This window comes from Podarcis bocagei, assembly GCF_964188305.1.
Source record: "Podarcis bocagei genome assembly, chromosome: 2".
Taxonomy (NCBI): domain Eukaryota; kingdom Metazoa; phylum Chordata; class Lepidosauria; order Squamata; family Lacertidae; genus Podarcis; species Podarcis bocagei.
This window is the reverse complement of record NC_138126.1, coordinates 78396081-78416311: the sequence shown is the minus strand read 5'-3', so window position 1 is coordinate 78416311 and position 20231 is coordinate 78396081. Positions and strand designations below refer to the sequence as shown.

Below are 20231 nucleotides of genomic sequence, written 5' to 3'. Positions count from 1 at the left end.
AGTGGTGCACCCCATATTTGGTCAGGCACCAAAGGGAGGAAGTTCGGAAGGTGTGGGGCCACCACAGAAAAGGTCTCCTCTCTTATGGCCATGTTCCTCTTAGATCTAGGAGGCAGATTGAGATCTCAGCATGTGAGAAGGATGGTATGTATATCAGACAGTTTGGACTGAAACCATGTATGGCTTTAAAGGATAAAACCAACACTTTAAATTCAGCTTGGATGTGCACTGGAAGCCAGCCTAGCTGATATAATGCAGGAGCATTATACATATATTTATTTGTTATTTCAATGTTTAGGCCGCCCTTCATCAATTTATTGATCCCAGGGTGTATTACAATATAAAACAAAACAAAACAAAACAAACAATAAAGCCATTCTGCACCTTAAACAAACTTGTTCGCATTTGAAAGCATACATATTGAATTTCAGAGCAGATAAACAATTGATTAATGGAATTCAGTCTCAGTTACATTGCTTCACTGAAAAGGCCTAAGGAAATAGGTTTGTCTTCAGCTAGCCTTTCAGTCTGCCCCACGAACATTTCAAGTGCCGTCCCATTGGCAGGACTCCCTCTCTTCCGACTGAGTATAATTATGCAGTTACCTGCAGTCCTTTGTTAAAGGTGCTGGGAACTGGATTTCTGTGAGGGGTGAACTACAGCTCCCACAGTTCTTTGCGGGAAGCAATGTGCTTTGAATATGCTTAAAATGTCATGTTTTAAATGTACACAACATTGCTCTTTCTGTTGGTGGTAAAATCAAGATTTTCTTTAATCTGGAGGTGAACCTTTCTTCTTGATACTCTGCCACTTATTTCTGTGATTCATTAAGGCGAAATGGCTCAACTCAGCTGCCAAATAATGACAAAACCCAGTGCAGGTTCTGTGCATTTGAAAGGATTCCTGTCACTATGAAATGTGCACACATCTATATGCCTATTTCCTTTGCCTCTGATGATAAATCCACTTTAACGTTGTCCTTCAAAGACAACACAATTTTATGTCTTACAAACCCACCCCGTCACCATTTTACTTGAGCAACTTTCCCGTTGCATTTCATCGCAGCAATTGTTGCTTCTCATGAGGCGCTATCAATGTTTCATATCAAGGTGTCCTCTTAAACTGTAATGTGAGAGAGCCAACTAGAACTGTTGAATTATACATCGCCTAGCTGCATGTAAGCAGCCTTTTTTTGTAAGTCCAAAGCTATCCCTTGCTGAACTAATTTCTGGGAAGCACCGTGAAAAACCCCTATCTATGGATGAGCTTCAGATGAAACTGAGCCCCAGGCATGATGCAAGATCCCGAAAAGTCAGATTCAAAATCTCCTCTGCCTACAGTGGTCGAGTTTTAAAGCAGGTATATGAAGATGGACAGGAACTTGAAATCCCGCAGGAGGAATATCCTCATAGTTTTCGGCACTGCAGCTTTGAACCCAAAGACGACTTCTTTGGGCTTGGTGAAGCCCCAGGATCCGGGTTTTGTCCATCAGCTAAAATGAATGCGCAGAGGATCAGTGTATTCAGAGAAGGGAACAAATACACCCTCACGGGGAGCCCTTCCCTCTTAAATGACCACCAGGCAGAGGAGAGCCATATGGTAAGTAATGTTTGTTTAATAATGACCCATTATGGAAATGATTGTAAAATGGCAAATGCGGTAGTCAGAAGCAGAACCTAGTTCTCATGTTGGCCAAGCAACTCTTCCTATGCCTTGGTGTTTAGACCTAGGTGTGCGACAATGTAGAGTTGCCATACTTCAAAAAGTGAAAATGTGGACAGAAAAGCTGTTGAGCTTTTCTTTTCTTTTCTGCTAAAGTTGTTGAGCAGCCCTAGCAACAATGGGATGTGCAGTATGAAGTACAACCTGCGTAAAATAGATGGGAAAGGCTACAGAATACATAGGAAACAAACAAACAAACATCAGCCAGAAAACCACTGAGAGCTTTAAAATCAATATCACCGAAGAAAATGGCAGGATTTATGAAGCACTTTATTCAGTTTCATTCCTTATTGTGAAAAGTGAAATCCAATAGGACACAGACAATGCTTTTAGGTTCTGCAGCACTTTTTCTTCAGTGAGAGAAAGCATTTTGTAAAACATGAATGATGAAGGAAACAGCGTGGCTACCTTTTTGCCTTCTTCTTCCTACAACACAGGTGTGTTTCAATGTCCATTTACATATATGGGAATGAAGGCGCAACAGACCTAATGCTGGTAATTTCAAATGGCTTTTGATTCTCGCTGACTCTGAGCCACCAGGTACTCAGAACCACTGCAGACTTAAAGACGATGGTGTTGACCATCAAAATATTACCAGATCCAAATACCTGAAGAAGTACCTCATCCTGCCCTGTATCAGCCAGCCTGTTTTCTTAGATCTGGTGGGCTGTTTCTTCTCATTGTCCCACCACCAGGAACAGTACATTACAGTGGTACCCCGCAAGACGAATGCCTCGCAAGACGGAAAACCCGCAAGACGAAAGGGTTTTCTGTTTTGGAGGCGCTTCGCAAGATGAATTTCCCTATGGGCTTGCTTCGCAAGACGAAAGCCCATAGGGAAATCTCCGGGGACCTGTTTTAAATGCAGGTGGTGGGGAGCAAAGCCTTTCCCCCCCTCCGGCCTTCAGAAGAGGTCCAGGAAGGCCGGCGGGGGCCGAAAGGCTGTGCTCCCCACCGCCAGCATTTTAAAAGCAGTCTGGCATAGCAGGGAAGCGCTTCCCGCTATCACGGACGGCTTTTGAAGGCAGGCGGGGGGAGCAAAGACTTTTGCCCCCCGCCGGCCTTCAGAAGAGGTCCTGGACCTCTTCTGAAGGCCGGCGGGGGGCAAAAGTCTTTGCTCCCCCCTGCCTGCCTTCCCGGGGGCTTTTAAATCACCCCGGACAGCGGAGAAGTCCTCCGCTGTCCCGGGGCGATTTTAAAATGCTGCCCGCCAGCATTTTAAGATCGCCCCGAACAGCGGAGAAGTCCTCCGCTGTCCCGGGGTTTTTTAAAATGCTGGGGGTGGGAAGAAAAGCCCTTGTCCCCCCCCCAGCCTTCAGAAGAGGTCGGGGACAGACTGTCCCCGGACCTGGTCTGAAGGCGGTTTCCCTAGGAACGCATTAATTGATTTTCAATGCATTCCTATGGGAAACCGTGCATCGCAAGACGAAAAACTCGCAAGACGAAGAGACTTGCGGAACGAATTAATTTCGTCTTGCGAGGCACCACTGTATATGGTGGTATGGGACAGGGCTTTTTCTGTGGTGACAGCCTGGCCTATGGAATCTCTCCCCCCCCCCCCAGCCTGCTTTTGCTGTTTCAGGCGAACTCTTTTTTCATCTGTTTTCCTGGACTTTGGGAGGTTATTAGTAGTTATGTCACTGCTGTGAATGAGGAGTTCAGGTTGTGGTTCCTTGGGCTTCTTAAGGATCGGCTGTGTTTTTGCTGCTGTAATAAGTTATGATGAATTGGTTTTATTGTAATCTTCCTTTTGTTCTTGTATTAGCACCTGCCCTGAAATCATCTAATGAAGGGTGGGCTAGAAATGTTCTTATAAGAAATAAAATGAAATGAAATAAAATAAAATAGAATAGATCAGGGGTGTCAAACTCAAATTCATCGGGGGCCGCACCAGCAGTTTGGTCACCCTCAAAGGGCCGGTTGTATCGGCCTAAAATATTTGAGCAGGCTGAGACCCCTGAAGTTGATGGGCTTTTACCGTATTTTTCGCTCTATTGGACGCACCAGACCACAGGACGCACCTAGTTTTTACAGGGGAAAATCAAGGAAAAAAATATTATCCCTCCCCCCCAGCCCCAAAGAGCAACGGACAGGCTGCGTGCAGCCTGTCTGCTTATCCCAGAGCTTCTCGGGGCTGCGGGGGAAGCCCGGGTTCCCCCACCAGCCCCAAAGAGCAAAGAAGCCAAGACAGCGCACGGGATCCATAGCCGCGCAACCTCTCCAGCCAGGAGCTAAACCTCTCCAGCGCGGCTAAAGAAGACAAGGCAGTGAGTGCGATCCATCCCACTCACTGCCCTGGCTTCCTCTTTAGCCTTGCGCAGCATCTTTAGTCTTGCGCAACGGGATGGATTGCGCCCGCTGTCCACCGGGGCTGGACTAGATGACTCCTGGGGTTCCCTTCCAACCCTGCAATTCTATGACCTCGGAAGGTGTTTGGGGTCTCCACCACTGGAGGCTTTTAAGCAGCGGTTGGGGGACCATCTGTCTGGCGTTCTTTAGCTGTGATTCCTACATTGTGAGGGGGCTGGGCTAGATGACCCTCGGGTGGCCCTCCCAACTCTATACAGTCCTACAGTTCTGCAGCAGGAGATCCACAGCCACTTAGAATCATAGAATCATAGAGTTGGAATAGACCACAAGTGTCATCAAGTCCAACCCCCTGCCAAGTAGGAAACACTATCAGAGCACTTCATACAATGCCCACACCATCCGAGCACTTCACACAATGCCCACCATCAGACCACTTCACACAATGCCCACTCCCAATTTTCATCTGAGAGACATGTGGCTTCAGTGTCTAGGCAGGTACCCCCCTACCTGCCACACTTCCCCCACCCCACTTAAGCTAAGGGAATTCCTGCCCAGAGAAGCTCCCAGGTGAGGCAAGGGTTAAGATCTACCTCTGGTAGATCTCTTGCGGCTGGAGAGGCACGCAAGGCTAAAGAGGAAGCCAGGGCAGTGGGATGGATCGCGCTCGCTGCCCTGGCTTCCTCATTAGCCTTGCGAAGCCTCCCCCCCCCCCCCAGGCGCGCAAGTCTAAAGAGGAAGCCAGAGCAGCGAACGGGATGGATCGCGTTCCCTGCCCTGGCTCCCTCTTTAGCCTTGCGAAGCCTCCCCCCCCCCCCCTGGAGAGGCGCGCAAGTCTAAAGAGGAAGCCAGAGCAGCGAACGGGATGGATCGCGTTCCCTGCCCTGGCTCCCTCTTTAGCCTTGCGAAGCCTCCTCCCCCCTCCCCCCCCCTGGAGAGGCGCACAAGTCTAAAGAGGAAGCCAGGGCAGCGAACGGGATGGATCGCGTTCCCTGCCCTGGCTTCCTCTTTAGCCTTGCGAAGCCTCCTCCCCCCCCCCCAGGCACGCAAGGCTAAAGAGGAAGCCAAGGCAGCGAACGGGATGGATCGCGCTCGCTGCCCTGGCTTCCTCTTTAGCCTTGCGAAGCCTCCCCCCCCCTGGAGAGGCGCGCAAGTCTAAAGAGGAAGCCAGAGCAGCGAACGGGATGGATCGCGCTCGCTGCCCTGGCTTCCTCTTTAGCCTTGCGAAGCCTCCCCCCCCCCCCTGCCAGAGACGCGGCAGCCCGTGGGACGAGGCGGGCGGCCTGCGGGGTCGCGCCGGTGGGGGACCTCCGGAGGCGGCCTCTCTGCTCACCACCTCCTTCGTGCTGAAAGGCGACGCGGCGCACAACCAGGCGATGGTGCACTGGACGGGCGAGAACGGCGGGCCTTGTGTTTGACACCCGTGGAATAGATGCATCCATAAGTAAAACCTACAAAAATGAATGCTTTGAAGCACACCAAGGATATTGACCCAATGGTGCATGTAAGCATTGTAGAAATTCCAAGGGACAGGTGGATACAGGTGATACAGATACCTGAGAGCTTGCTCCAGCTGCACTCCCCATCCCAAGGCACACAGAGCAATCCACTATTCATGGTCCTGTGCGACTCTCGTTATAGGTGGATATTGTCTACAGTGGTTTTTAAAACTGTGTTTTAATGTTACTTTTAAGTTGCCTTAGGAAGAATTGCACCCTGCAAGACAGAAATAATGGTAAAAGATGAAAGAATGAATGTCTCCTTGCAGGCCCAGGACCCACACTCTCCCCACCTCACCAACCGGGCTAGAAATGAAGGACACCACACCATCAGAATGGGATCGAATCTGGCCACAACTTTATTGACTACAGATGAAGAGGTTTGGCATAGGCAATGGGTAACCATTTACTTCTGGCCGGCCTGCCGGAAATGACATCAAGGGTCAACCCGACAGTGGGGATTCATATGACTTACGTCAAATAGGGGGATCCCTGCAGGGATCACTGCCTTGAGGAGTGCTGAGGCCCAGGCCCCTGTCTGGGCATATGGACAGAAGCAATTCCTTCAGAGATACCCTACTTCTGGAGGGGGAGCGGAAGGTACAACCTCCCCTCCATCCAAGACTAAGGTTACCCAGTGCCTAAACTGCCAAATTTGTGATGATTGCTATGAGGTAGGCCAAACCCTCAGGCCAAAGCTAATTCGCCTGACAGGCAAATTCCTACCCGGCTCTCAATATGGCAACCATCATGGCCACAGCAAGGCCAAAGCAGCTGTGAAATGCATTGTTGAAGGAGTGCGTGAGTGTGTTGATGCAACGAGGTGAGCCGAGTATCAAGGGCTGGCGCAGGCTGGCTTAAATCCCCCCAGAGTGGACCTAAGAGAAGCCTAAATGTTCCATCATGCTCGCCCCTGGGGGTGGATCCAGCCCTCTGAGCTGGCTAGCCATTGGCCAGTTCAGCAGACTGGCACGGAGCCGGCTTCCATGCCAGGAGGATGTGAGCCAGAGCTCACATGACGGCTGGGGAAGTCCTCCGGCACTAATGACTCCCGTTGTGTTCAGGGAAGGAGGTGTTACCCAGCCCACAAGGCCGCTGCGCCCATGAAGGGATAAGCAGACTTATTTGGAACATTCCCACTTCACAATTTCTGCTTCCCGTATCCAGGAGCCACTCACTATAGGAAGCACCAGTCACTGTTGCTGGTTGTGGGAGTCATCGAAGTTTCCAGGCAAGAATGGGGAAGCTGAGAAATGTTAGGAGACCCCTATTCCCCTCACAGAGTTAAAAATTTCCAGTGTGGTATACAGTGGTACCTCAGGATGCGAACGGGATCCATTCCGGAGCCCCGTTCACATCCCGAACGGAACACAAAACGTGACGGCGTGTCTGCGCATGCGTGGGTCGCGTTTCACCGCTTCCGCACATGCGCGTGACAGCATTTTCAGCGTCTGCGCATGCGCAAGTGGCGAAACCCAGAAGTAATGTGCTCCGTTACTTCCGGGTTGCCGTGGAGTGCAACTCAAACATGCTCAACGTGAAGCGCATTCAACTCAAGGTATGACTGTAACAATCAATCCCTCTTCCCAGGGAACTCTGAAAATTATAGCTCTGCGAGGGAAGTAGGGGTCTCCTAACAACTCTCAGCACCCTTAACAAACTACAGTTCCTGGGAATCTGTGGGGAGAAGACAAGACTGTTTTAAGTGGTATGACATTGCTTCAAATGTGTACTGTACAGCAGATGGGGACCTAAGAGAGCTGTTGGACTTTCAATTTACATGTTCCCTGCTTCATTTCAGAATCCCCCTGTTCTAGATATTGGGAAGATTATCATCTACACTAGCAATCTGAAAATCATCCGATCACCACTGACTAAGAAGGAGCTGGTGAGAAAAATAATACAGGATGAAGGACTTGAAGACTGGTCCTTCACATACCACGAAGGAAGAGGAGAAACTTGCAGTAACCCAAGTGATGAGAACATAAAGGAGACTGAATGTGAGCTTGTTCACAACGAGCATATGCAGGTAACATGCATGGTACATTTGGGAGCAGATGCAGGCATTAAGACGTAAGGTAGTGGCGTCTCCCTGGTCTAGAGATGTAAAAGTATATGCTTGTGCATTAAAAGAAAAAGGGAAACGATGACATCCTCCAAATGTTGTGATACGAAATCTGTCAGTTCCAGGACTTATGGCAGAGGTGGGGAACCTCAGGTCCAGTGGCTGAATGTAGCCCTCTGTTACAAATACAGTGGTACCTTTGGTCATGAACTTAATTCGTTCCAGAGGTCCATTCTTAACCTGAAACCGTTCTTAACCTGAGGTACCACTTTAGCTAAGGGGGCCTCCTGCTGCCGCCACACGATTTCTATTCTTATCCTGAGGTAAAGTTCTCAACCCAAGGTACTACTTCCAGGTTAGCGGAGTCTGTAACCCAAAGTGTTTGTTACCTGAGGTGTTTGTAACCCGAGGTACCACTGTAATTGAAAAGTAATACAATGGGACTTTATAGCGTGCTAATGAATAAAATTAGTAAACAAACTGATCCTCTAATTCAGAATGCCACGGCTTTAAAGCTTATGGGATATCCAGTTGGGGAATCCATTGCGCTTAAATTAAATCAACGGCAAGATATTGCTTTGCAGCTTCAAAATTGTATAAAAAGAGTCTTTGCCTCATTGATAAAGTGAACATTTCTAAAGAATTTATATTTAAAAACAAGGCATCAGGGTTCGAAACAATGGACTGACTTATGGGACTTGAATGGACATGCAAGAAGGTACCAAAGGAATATTTCAGGATGGGGGCCTTTGGCCCAAAACAAGGTACATAAATGAGCCGTAACGTTGTGGGTGGTGCTCAGCTATGTGTTGCTTGCAGTAGACCCATACAAATCAATGATCATGACTAAGTTAAGTCATGTGTGACTAGTCATTAAAATTCGGAAATCAGACCTGTGCAAATTGAGGAAATGTGTGTGCATTTATTTTGCGTAACTTGTACAAGAAACAAGGGAACATTAGCAAGGAACTAGAATCACAGGGAGGAACAGATATTAGTATTCCTACTAATATTTATCAAGCAAACAGAAAAGCTAGATGTTCAAAAACCGTAAGAGCCATACACATCTTAGAGGGATTTAGCCTGCCAATTGGATTTACTTTAGGTAAAGGATTCTGTGAACTGGTGTTAAGGAAGCTTATTTTGATCAGTCCCTTTGTATTTCAGGAAGCAAATGGTGATATCAGTTGCTCCCAGTGTAAGGGATCAGGCTCTGCACCCTGCTCTGTGTGCCACGGAAGCAAGTTTTCAATGTTGGCGAACCGATTTAAAGAGTCCTACAGAGCTCTGCGATGTCCAGCTTGTAACGAAAATGGCCGGCAACCCTGCCGGACCTGTGTTCAATGACTGTATCTACTCTCTGGCTTCCTTTTACTTCCCTCATTTGCTTGTTTTGTGTAGAAAAAGAATCCTTCAAGTTTTCATGTCTATTGTATTTACCTCTTTGCACTCAGGCTACACCTGCAGGTATAAAAGTGTTTGTATGCAGTGTTGATATGTTACATAAGGCGGTACCCATTTAAAAATAGCAATTCCCTTCCATGACATTAAAAGTGCTATGGCTTGCTATCAGCTTGTTAACAAATTGGGCCATGATCCAGCCAAGTCTCATTGATTTCAGTGGATGAGATTTAAGATTAACTCTCCAAGTGAAATCATTTTTAAAGGGCTTAAGTTTGGCTGAATCATGTCCTGGGTTCTTTTAGTTGACACTCCTGTTCCAATTGAGAAACTCTAATTTGTGTCCCTGAAGTAGCAGCATTGAATACCGTATTTTTCGCTCTATAAGACGCACCAGACCACAAGACGCACCTAGTTTTTGGAGGAGGAAAACAAGAAAAAAAAATCAGAAGCCAGAACAGCAAGAGGGATCGCTGTGCAGTGAAAGCAGTAAACCCTCTTGCTGTTCTGGCTTCTGGGATAGCCGTGCAGCCTGCATTCGCTCCATAAGACGCACACACATTTCCCCTTACTTTTTAGGAGGGAAAAAGTGAGTCTTATAGAGCAAAAAATACGGTAAGTACCATGCTAACAGCAGCAGCAGCAGAACTCAAATGAGGAAGCCAAATGAGAGAGAAGCTTTTCCTTGTTGCATAAATTGGGTTATTTTTCATAGAAATCGTCTCACCTCCTCCTATCCCCTTTCCCACAAGAGATATTGAAGTTTTGCACCTATTGATAACTATATCACAACTCCTGAACACATGTTTACCCTAACTTTGCATATGTTTAGGCTAATGGTATTCCTCATAATTTGTAATCTGATTTCCTGGTTTCAGGTTATGGGTATTGTAGGACGGAAATGAACACTCCTTTTGCAGCTTGCTAGAATAAGGATCCTTCTAGATTCAATCAACCGCAGAAGCGTCCACACCTCAACTGATAAAATAAATCATAACATGTTATATGATTTATAATTTCACTTGCCCTTTTGCCTTGAACATTTGTGATCTTTTTCAATCCACAGCCCATTTTGCATATAGCTGCACATTTATCCCTCCTGAGGTGCATGCCGTTTTCTGCAGATCTAGCTCATTTCAATTTTATTGTTATTAGAGCACACTGTGTTCTTTTCCTGCATGATTTCGGCAGCACCTCCCAGTTCTAAACACTACCATAGAGAAGGAGGGAGGGAAACACCAGTGCAATGGGGGGAAAGAGAGAGAAAATGTGTATTTTATGGCCTTATTCAGAGAGATGCTGCCACTGAAGTTAATGGGGGAAGTTCTGCCTCTCTCAGGATTCACTTGTTAACAAATGGAGCTTGTGTTGTTTAAAATGTGTCCCCAGTTGTAATTTCTAAACCATGAACTCTAATTGCTGAATACTTAGCATGCTACCACTTGCAGCGCCAAAACCACTACAAATAAGGAAGTAAATGAAAGTGCTTTCTACTGTTACTCTGTTAATGTCAAGGCTGGCTTTGCTTACATATGAGATCTAAGGCTCTTGATGAGCTAAGAGATGCCTCACATTGTTCGCCTGCTGAGTTTGCAAGGATAGCCAGTGTAATTTATGGTCAACTGTGTACTTTGGGATGTGTATGTTAGAAGATTTCTCTGAAAACAGATGTATTAGTAGCACTAATGCCATCATATTTCTAAGACCTGACTGAATTCTCTTAATGTTGAAATTCTCAAGTACGAATCCCATTCTGCTTTGAAGATTGTCTTTGCAAATGTATAACTACTGCTAAGGCTTTTCTCAGTTCTAAAAATGCCTTGAATTTTAATGGAAGCATGGCTAGTGCACAAAATGGAGGGTGCTTCAGATGTTATCCTTCCATCCACATAGAACTTATGACCCCTGTTGTATTTCATTTCTGAATCATTCAATGTCAGTTTCGCTTCACTGCTGATTCTGAGACTGAAGCCTACCTCAAATGTGGCCTGTGACTTGTGAAAAGCCAGAATAGCACATGTTTACAATGGGGGGACAGGGGGACAGACAGCTACGTATACCCTGTGTGTATGGAAACTTTGCCTTTCGATAAGCAAAACAGGAGTCCTGTGTACAGCGTTGACTCCCAGCCAATGGCCAGGATGCTCAAAACACTCAAACAAACAAACAAACCACTCAAAAATCATTTTCCTTCAGGACTCCAAAAAGATTGAGTGTTGCACTAGATTGCATCAGCTTCAGGTTACCACATTCTGAAATGGGCATGGCAGCAGCTCAGCTTTAGGCCTTTCAGTGTGGCTATACGTCTTATAAGCCATGCAAATGCCATGAAATGAAAACTTCACATCAGTTCCGCTCTGGATAGGTGCTCTGAAAAATGTGGGAGCTCTGCTGAGCACCTCAAATGCAAATTATATGTCTGAGCAACAGACCTCAGTCTTCAAATGTGGGTCTAAAATAAAGGGATATATAGTATTTGATCTAAGGCACTGAAGTGTCCGTTGCCTGGTGCAGAACCCTTTACAGTCAGCTATTTCCTGCTTTGCAGTCACCCTCATCCCCAGGGACTCCTCACACCCCACTTAGGCTCATTTCCTGGGGAACAAAGGATATTGGGGAACAGACTGAAGGGCTAACAGCAGTGATTCAGTCCCACCATGTGTTCCACTGCTGGTGCTTTTAATCACACCCCATCCTCTATTGTTACCTATAGGTGTCATTGGGGCAGATCTGCTTTTGAAGACAGAGGTCCATTGCTGTCACATCTGCTGAGAACCTCAGAAGCAAAATTCACATTTGGCTGCATTCTGGCCATTTGAACGCCACTCTAAAAGGCAGCACCATCTTTATGACTAGTAAGTAATAAGGCAAAGGCATCGGCTAAGAGGTTCTAAATACAGTAGTGAGTAAATTCTAGGAGTATCACTGGGATTGCCTTAGAGAAACAAATTTGGGTCAGGTTGTTTGGCTGTGATCTAAAAGGTTTGTAAAAGCACTGGCATCCACAACAGCTTTCCACTCAATTCAATGGGGATAGTTCTGCACGCATAGTTTGGAGATACACAGTAAAGTTCTCACATGAAAATACTCCATGCTCAGGTGGGAATACCATCTTCACACAGCATCATGTATGTCTACAGAGTTTTTCAATCAGGTCTCAAATATGTAAATGCTATTGGTCAGATTCCTTAATCATTGCTTAGATTGTGATGTTCTGAAAATTTCCAAATGTATTATTTGGAAATACATCCCACTGAAATAAATGGGACACACCATCAAGAAATGTGTTTATGACTGACATGTTAGTGATTTGGTGAATGTTTTTGTTGTTTAGTCGTTTAGTCGTGTCCGACTCTTTGTGACTCCATGGACCAGAGCACGCCAGGCACTCCTGTCTTCCACTGCCTCCCGCAGTTTGATCAAACTCATGCTGGTAGCTTCAAGAACACTGTCCAACCATCTCGTCCTCTGTCATCCCCTTCTCCTTGTGCCCTCCATATTTCCCAACATCAGGGTCTTTTCCAGGGAGTCTTCTCTTCTCATGAGGTGGCCCAAAGTATTGGCACCTCAGCTTCAGGATCTGTCCTTCCAGTGAGCACTCAGGGCTGATTTCCTTAAGAATGGAGAGGTTTGATCTTCTTGCAGTCCATGGGACTTTCAAGAGTCTCCTCCAGTACCATAATTCAAAAGCATCAATTCTTCGGCAATCAGCCTTCTTTATGGTCCAGCTCTCACTTCCATACATCACTAGTGGGAAAACCACAGCTTTAACTATACGGACCTTTGTTGGCAAGGTGAATGTTACTCTCTTGGATAAAAATAATAAAACTGCAAGGTTTCATGTGAACCTTGTTAAAGCTCACTTTTTTGTTCTATAGTAATATCAAGCCTTTCATGCTTCTCTGTGGCAAGCATATGACCCAGTAAACTACCCTGGGGACTTTTCACAGGGTGGAGTAAGAAATGCATAAAACCAATAAAACAATACAGCATTGAGACAGTGACAAGTACTGCCTAAGTGCCATTATTATTCATATAAGTAAACACGAACAAAATATTTCAACATGTATTTGCCTATCACAGCCAAGCTACCTGTGACAGAAATACTGAGCTGAGCATTTGCACAAAAGGAAATGTTTTACCAGGCTCATAAATATAAAAAAGACTGGTTCCTGGTTTTCATCTCTTGGTCACATTGCAACATGATCAAAAGACACAGCACAGCTCTATACCCGAAGCACACTGAGATGCATAATTTCTTCCTGTGGGGTTATTATTATTATTTCCCAGAGATGTCAGATGGCACAAGATGGCAGGAGCACTTCCCACAGGCCCTGGAAAAGATTTTGTCCAGCAACAGGGGCATCCTGGATTGGGAAGCGGGTAGCTTGTGCCCGTCAACTTGTCACTCATGTCACTGGAGAGACATAACAACAGGCCATGGACCCATTTCTGCAGGTCCAGCCACAAGCCTTAACCCAGTGGTTCTCAAACTGTTTTCTAGCACCACACTGATTTTTTTGTTGATAAGAAATATAATAGGAAACAAAAGAAACAACTCCTAGCAGTGCTTGATTTATAACAACATAGAACACAACTACTTTATAATATGAACATGCGACATCCAGAAAGTATAAAGCAATGAAGCTACTTAAGTACATGAATCATTCCCAAAATATAATTATAAATGAGCCTCTTGCATAGTACCTTAGTATGTACACAACCTCAATGAGACGAGTTAGCTTACTTTTGCTGGGTAATCTCGTTTATATTAGGTCTAATTTGGGACAAACTATTGTTTCCTCATCAACACAAAGAAGCCTTTCTCTTTTCTGATCTTATATCATATTTGTCAGAAAAGATATCCATCCTAACTGTTCGATCAAAAGCAGAACATTGTGAGCCCTCCTTGCCATTTCTCTCTCTCTCTCCCCTGCCCTTTCACGTCAAAAGCCAGTGGTAGCACTTTCTCAAACACTAATGTGACCAAGAATTAGAATTCAGGGTGGCTGAAAGGGAAGAGAGATAGGGTTTACATAGGTAGGGACAGGATAGGGGGTCCCCAGGGACAGGAAGCAAATTAAACCCTGGTCATAATGGTGTCCCTGAGTGTGTCCCATTAATTTCTCCATGTACGCGAAGGGCTGCCATTCAAGTCTAAGATCTGCACTTAGGGTTTGACTGCAGCAAATGTGAAAGCTGCCTCCCACCATTGTCACTGGATGGCTCTCACTGATTAGGCTTCTCTCCAAGAAAGTGCAGCATCCTATCTTCTCCTCTCCTCATCTACCTACATTGCTGCAGTATAGAAGCTCTCTCTCTCTCTCTCTATGACCAGTCATGACAAGGGGAATTTGCAGGCTCTATAAAATTAACAAAGTATGACAACTATCTAGTCATTAGGGAGGTCCAAAAATTTGAGGCTAGTTACAAATGACAGTGTTTGGACTAATGTGGGTGAGAGTTGAAGCTATGACTATATTATGATCTAAGTGCTTTAACTAAACTTCTAGATTTTTTGGGGGGAGAATATCCATTTCCATTTTTTAGAAAACACTAAGGTTTTGCACAAGAGTGCACAAGATCTTCCTACTAGTGTTATATTATAAGCCTGATGTATGTACTGAGATTGGTCTCCCAGGTAATCCCCAGCATTTACTGTGAGAATATCTCCTCCAAACTGGGCATGTGGCAATTGGTGGAAATAGGTTTCTTTCTTTGGTATTGGAGGCCACTGGAAACAAAATGGCTAGGCAGGGGTCAGCAAACTTTTCCAGCAGGGGGCTGGTCCACTGTCCCTCAGACCTTATGGGGGGCCGGACTATTTTTTTGGGGGGCGGGGAATGAACGATTCCTGTGCCCCACAAATAACCCAGAGATGCATTTTAAATAAAAGGACACATTCTACTCGTGTAAAAACACGCTGATTCCCAGACTGTCCGCAGGCTGGATTTAGAAGGCAATTGGGCTGGATCTGGCCCCCATGCCTTAGTTTGCCTACCCATGGGCTAGGCTGTGTTTGGGTGGGAACACAAAGAAGTTGGAGTGCTGAAATAGAGCTCATCCACTGAAATGTCACCATGCCCACAAAAATGGGGGGGGGGCGTGTTCCACACTAGCAGTGGCTGCAGACTGTATAACAAGTTATTTTTTCATTTATCAGATCCATTTTAAATGTGAAAAGGGGGCTGGCATTATGATGAAAGCAATGTTATGTGGATACTGCAGAAAACTTCTGGGCCTGACCAGGACTGACTTGACAATAAAATCCTGCCTGGAAATGCCCTTTAAGGTGGCACAAGAGTCTCTGTGCAAGAGACTTAACTCTCTGAAAACTGTCGCCTCACCAGAATCCTTTTCCTTGTACACCCTCTAAGGGCAACAGAACGCATCTGCATAGGCAGCCCCGTCCTAAGGAAGTTGATTCTTTGTGTGACGTGCTTCCAAGTTAAATGTGCACAAGATATACGCACTCTTACCCGAGAGTTAAATCCTACTAAAGTCAACAGGGATCTACTTCTGAGTAGACACGCAAAGGATTGCAGTTGGGTTTCTCTCTTGGCGTGGTGATTCTCACCATGCCCGTAGAAAATGCGGTACTATGGCTATTTTTAGGAGTATATTTCTGTTTTCAGAAAGCCCGGGGTATTGTTACATTTTCTCTCAAACATTTCCGCAAACTTTGACCCTCTGAACAAGAATCAAAGAGAGAGAGAGAGGAAGGGGGCGTGGCTTCTGGCACACGTGGGGGGAATTGGGCTGCGTAATTGGATTCCGGAGGGGGCCTCTCTCCACTTGGAACGTCATTAAGGTTCTACGGAGAATGCGCCTTCCCCCGCGAGGCAGGGGAAGTAAAGGAAATAAAGGAACGTGGGAGCGGCCACGCGCCAGCGCCGAACACGTGTCGTTGTGTTCCCGCGTTATGAAGTCCCCAGAACAAAAAACAAAAAGCACAGTTTGGTTCAAAACAACAGCGCAACGGTCCAATGACTTCGTAACTGTAGCGAGCTTTTCTTTCCCCTGCCCACAACCTCCAGAGAGGCCTAAGCCGCTCAGCCCCGTCTGGGCGCGCGTTTGCATTGTGACCTAGGGAGGTGTTACTCGGAAGGCAACGCTGCGGCCCGTTGCAAAACGACGTAGCGGGAGAGCGGGTGTTTGTGCAGAGAGGGGGAGGGAGGGGGCTGCCGGAGCCTGCGCGGGAAGGGAGCGGCCAGGCCCTCGAGCGAGCGCCGCCGGCGTTTGGGAGCAAGCTGGCAGGAGGGGGCCCGCTCGAAGGGCAGCGGCGGCGGCTGCTCGGCTCCCGCCATGGGGGTGACCGTGGAGGCGCGCAAGGTTTACAGATACCCCTTCGAGCAGGTAGTGGCCAGCTATCTCCGCAAGGTAAAGAAGGGGAGCTCATTTTCTTTCTTCCCCCTTCCCCGAAGCTGTGTGTCAGGCCCCGTTTCCTCGGGCTCAAGGGGGTTCATTCACAAGTGTGTGTGTGGGGGGGGGGAGAGGATAAGGAGGAGAAATGGCGGCAACGGTGCGCCCCAGCCCAATCTTTATATTGAACACTCCACGCACGCCCTCTCCAGTCTGGCAAAACTAATTGGAAGTGCTTTCCAGCCTCCGATTTTCTCCTTTGGTTGTCAGCAGAGCCCCGACTTCAGTGCCCCCTTGCAGTTTTCTGTTGCTGGCCCCGTAACACGCGGTGAGGCCGAGCCTTTGGGGTATTGGGGGGGGGGGTTGCGTCGCGGGTGGGGGCCGTGCTATCTAACCCAGCTGCCATCCTCCTGGCTGAGACAGAGGCTCCCCGTGTTTATCGGATGGGGGTGTGAACACGCCTCTGGATCTCTCCTTCCCACTGCTACCTTTCGCACGTGCTCTCTCTCCGGCACGTTTTTCGCCCTGGCGATTGCTGGTGGGCGCTGCTGCTTTTCTCGCTTAGTTCTCACGAAAGTGTTACTTCACCAGAACTTATAAATACCAAGGCGCTCCTGCCCACTCCTTTGAATTGAGACAAGGTTTTTTGTGTCTTCAGAGTGTACTCAGGATTTTTATTGGGGGAGGCCTTTTGTTTTTTTCGAGCAGAACCTCAGTTAACTATGTATATTTATATATTTTTATTGATTTGGAGGGGGCAGCTGCCCCTTCCCCCCAGCTACGCCCATGGTGTGTTGTATACTTTCCAAAGTGCCTGTCTTCATCTCCTTGGTGGAACAGCCAGGATGAATTCAGAATCAGCATTCAAGATGCCCTTCACAGATTGGAGAACTGGGCCAAAACTAACAAGGAATGTCAATAGGAGCAAATGTAAGGTTCTGCGCTTAGGCAGGAAGAACCAGCTGCTCAAATGTAAGATGGGGTACACATGGCTTACTGGTAATACACGTGCAAAGGATCTAGGGGTCTTAGTGGACCACAAACTAAACATGAGATTCCAACTAAATACCAGGAAGAATTTTTTGGCAGTAAGAGCCAACTGTGGAACGGACTCCCTTGGAAGATGGCGAACTCTCCTTCCTAGGGTGTTTTTAAGCAGAGGTTGGATAGCCATCTGCCACTGATGCTTTAGCTGAGATTCTTGCATGATTTTATGCTCATCCAAATACCCTTAAAGGGAAGCCACACATGTGATGTATCAATAATAATAATAATAATAATAATAATAATAATAATAATAATAATATAATAATTTATTATTTATACCCCGCCCATCTGGCTGGGCCTCCCCAGCCACTATGGGCGGCTTCCATAGAAACCAAAAATACACTAAAATATCACACGTTAAAAACTTCCCTGAACAGGGCTGCCTTAAGATGTCTTCTGAATGTCAGGTAGTTGTTTATCGCTTTGACATCTCGTGGGAGGGCGTTCCACAGGGCGGGCGCCACTACCGAAAAGGCCCTCTGCCTGGTTCCCTGTAGCTTTGCTTCTCGCAATGAGGGAACCGCCAGAAGGCCCTCGGCGCTGGACCTCAGCGTCTGGGCAGAACGATGGGGGTGGAGACGCTCCTTCAGGTATACTGGACCGAGGCCCTTTAGGGCTTTAAAGGTCAGCACCAACACTTTGAATTGTGCTCGGTAACGTACTGGGAACGTACTCAATCAAACAGCAATCAAATGTGGGAGTTACAAAAGCATGGATGATGGTCCCCACTTCTTAGTACTGTACTGCAACTTGTATGGTTTTATGCTGGTTTTACGCAGACTTTTGTACTGGTGCTACTTTCATATTGATTGTATTTAGTTGTTAATTGCATCTGTGTTTTATTGTTTTTAATTTGCGAACTGCCCAGGGGACATGGTTAATTAGGCGGTATATAAATGCCACAAATATCTAAATAAATAAAGCAATGAAAATATGGAGCTGATAAAATGCACTTGTGCCTTTGGCTATAATCTGGCAGCAGGCCATGGCCCAAGAGAATGCTAGCCTGTAAAAAATTATTCACAAAGGGGAGCAAATAGTATCCATGCATCTTGTGTGGAGTGTAGACCCTGTCCGGCTTCATCTACCTGCCACAGGTGGCCAAATATGGTTGCAGAAGAAGCTGTTGTATAATAGGGCATAATGATACCCAAGCCTGTATTCCTGTTCATATTTTGGGGGTAAGGTTTATCCCTTTTATGTTATTGTAGTCAATTAACATTCTTCTATCTTTTTGATGTATTTTATATTTTGTTTCATGTATGCTTTTACAGATGTAAGTCACTTTGAGACTTTTTGTTGTTGCAAGTGATGAATATCTGCAATCAATACTACTACTAATTAATACTGATGTGGTTAGGATTACATAGTTAGCCATAGCATTCTCATCTGGTTCTGGTTTGAAACCTTGGCTCAAATGAAACCCTTATCTTGGGTTACTTAAAAACAAGAATGCCAGAGATGGGATCTGAAAATGACTTATTTTTTGTATTTCCAAAGTGAGATTATTGGAGCTCACATCTGGAAGCAAGCCCTATTGAAATTAATGAGTTTATTTTCAAGAAGGAATGCACAGGATCACATATTAATTTGCTGCTTTTGTCAAACTGTTTTGCTACCATTTAATAACATGCTACCATTAGTACAAAGGAGTCCAGGCCAGTGAACACATTGCCTTCAGCTCCCAGAGGAAACCTCAGTGGCCTTGCGTGAACAGTTGGGGCAGCCTTACCCCAACCATTCCTGGGGATGCTTAAGACTTAGGTTCTCCAAGTAAAAGCAGAAGAGAGGAATCGGAGGCAGGGAGCTAGTGCCATCCGCTTCTGAAGTTGGCCTGAGAATATTTTGTATCATTTGTGTGTTAATGTTTTGAACTGTAAACAGCCTTGGATGCCTTGGCAATTAAGGTGGTGTATAAATGCAATAAGTAAATAATAAAATGAATACTGTGCTGTTATGTTACTGTTTATTGATACATTGTGTAACCATATTGATAAGATGTAACTATAAAGGCACAGTTCTTTGCACTGTCATCTTAAGACTGAAACAGACTGCAGGATGTGCGAGAAACATCTGTATTCCCCTGTTTAGCTGCAACCAGTCCTGAGGGTAGAGTGGCTGCAAACCCCTGTCCTGGCTGGCTGGCTGGTGGTTGCAGCCCCTTGTGCTGCCACCATGCCCAGGCAGCCAGAACGTGCAGGGGCAGCTGGGGGTTAACGTCCACTCCTGGCTTGCTGCATCACAGGACAGGATTGCCTGCCAAACAGTGTTAGAAACTGAGATATGAAAGCCAAAAGCTAAACCTATGGAAAAAAAGACAGCCGCGGAACCAAGAAATTACACAAAACAAAAGAATTGCCGTGAAAATCCCTGAAACGAGAAGTAATCAACTATAGAATTGAATTAAATAACAAAAACCAAAAAAATTAAGGAAAAATTAACCTAAAATTAAACAAAGACTTAACGAGATGCCGGCTACAAAACTCATTTCACTGAACTAATCAGTTTCCTCAGAAGGAAATAAAGAAATTCTAAACCTTAAATGATTTTAAGTGATATCAAACAAGTTTCACTTTTTTATAGCAAGAATAGAAAGCTGAAAATGAATGAACTGCACATATTTTTCACATGGTCTAGTCTTTCCCCTGCCCACCCCCCTAATATTCTTGAGAGGGTCTCTTCCCCAGTCTTCAGAGAATAGATGGAAGTGGGGAGGCAGAAAAAGGTCCTCTGTTCCTTCCACTCTGCAGTTTTAATCTGAAATCTTAGGCGCAGTACTGCACCCAGAGCTCAGAAACTGCTCACGCCAATGAAATTCTCTGTCGCAA

The 20231-nt window shown here is 46.0% G+C and overlaps 2 protein-coding genes across 4 annotated transcripts in view; both read left to right on the top strand.

Moving 5' to 3' along the window:
• The first annotated feature begins 583 nt into the window (after window positions 1–583).
• On the top strand, window positions 584–11166 carry GRXCR2 (glutaredoxin and cysteine rich domain containing 2). The gene is made up of 6 exons (XM_081180636.1): window positions 584–1659; window positions 1819–1870; window positions 5724–5926; window positions 7330–7557; window positions 8761–9363; window positions 9615–11166. The coding sequence occupies exons 1-5, from the start codon at window positions 1258–1260 to the stop codon at window positions 8938–8940; spliced, it is 1065 nt and encodes a 354-aa protein (XP_081036762.1). The 5' UTR covers window positions 584–1257; the 3' UTR covers window positions 8941–9363; window positions 9615–11166.
• Window positions 11167–15854: 4688 nt separating this feature from the next.
• PRELID2 (PRELI domain containing 2) overlaps window positions 15855–20231 on the top strand; it is a 65487-nt gene continuing 61110 nt past the window's right edge. Inside the window, exon 1 of one of the 3 annotated variants that reach the window (XM_081181049.1) lies at window positions 15855–16374. In XM_081181049.1, the coding sequence (XP_081037175.1) occupies window positions 16300–16374 (75 nt within the window). In that variant the 5' untranslated portion in view covers window positions 15855–16299. The remainder of the gene's footprint in view (window positions 16375–20231) is intronic. The other 2 variants (XM_081181048.1, XM_081181050.1) reach the window with 2 other exon arrangements.

Coding starts and splice junctions, on each gene's coding strand:
- GRXCR2 (XM_081180636.1), top strand. CDS start 1,258: ATGGATGAGCTTCAGATGAAACTGAGCCCCAGGCATGATGCAAGATCC. Junction 1,660..1,818: donor ATTGTAAAATGGCAAATGCG/GTAGTCAGAAGC, acceptor TTTCTGCTAAAG/TTGTTGAGCAGCCCTAGCAA. Junction 7,558..8,760: donor TTCACAACGAGCATATGCAG/GTAACATGCATG, acceptor TTTGTATTTCAG/GAAGCAAATGGTGATATCAG.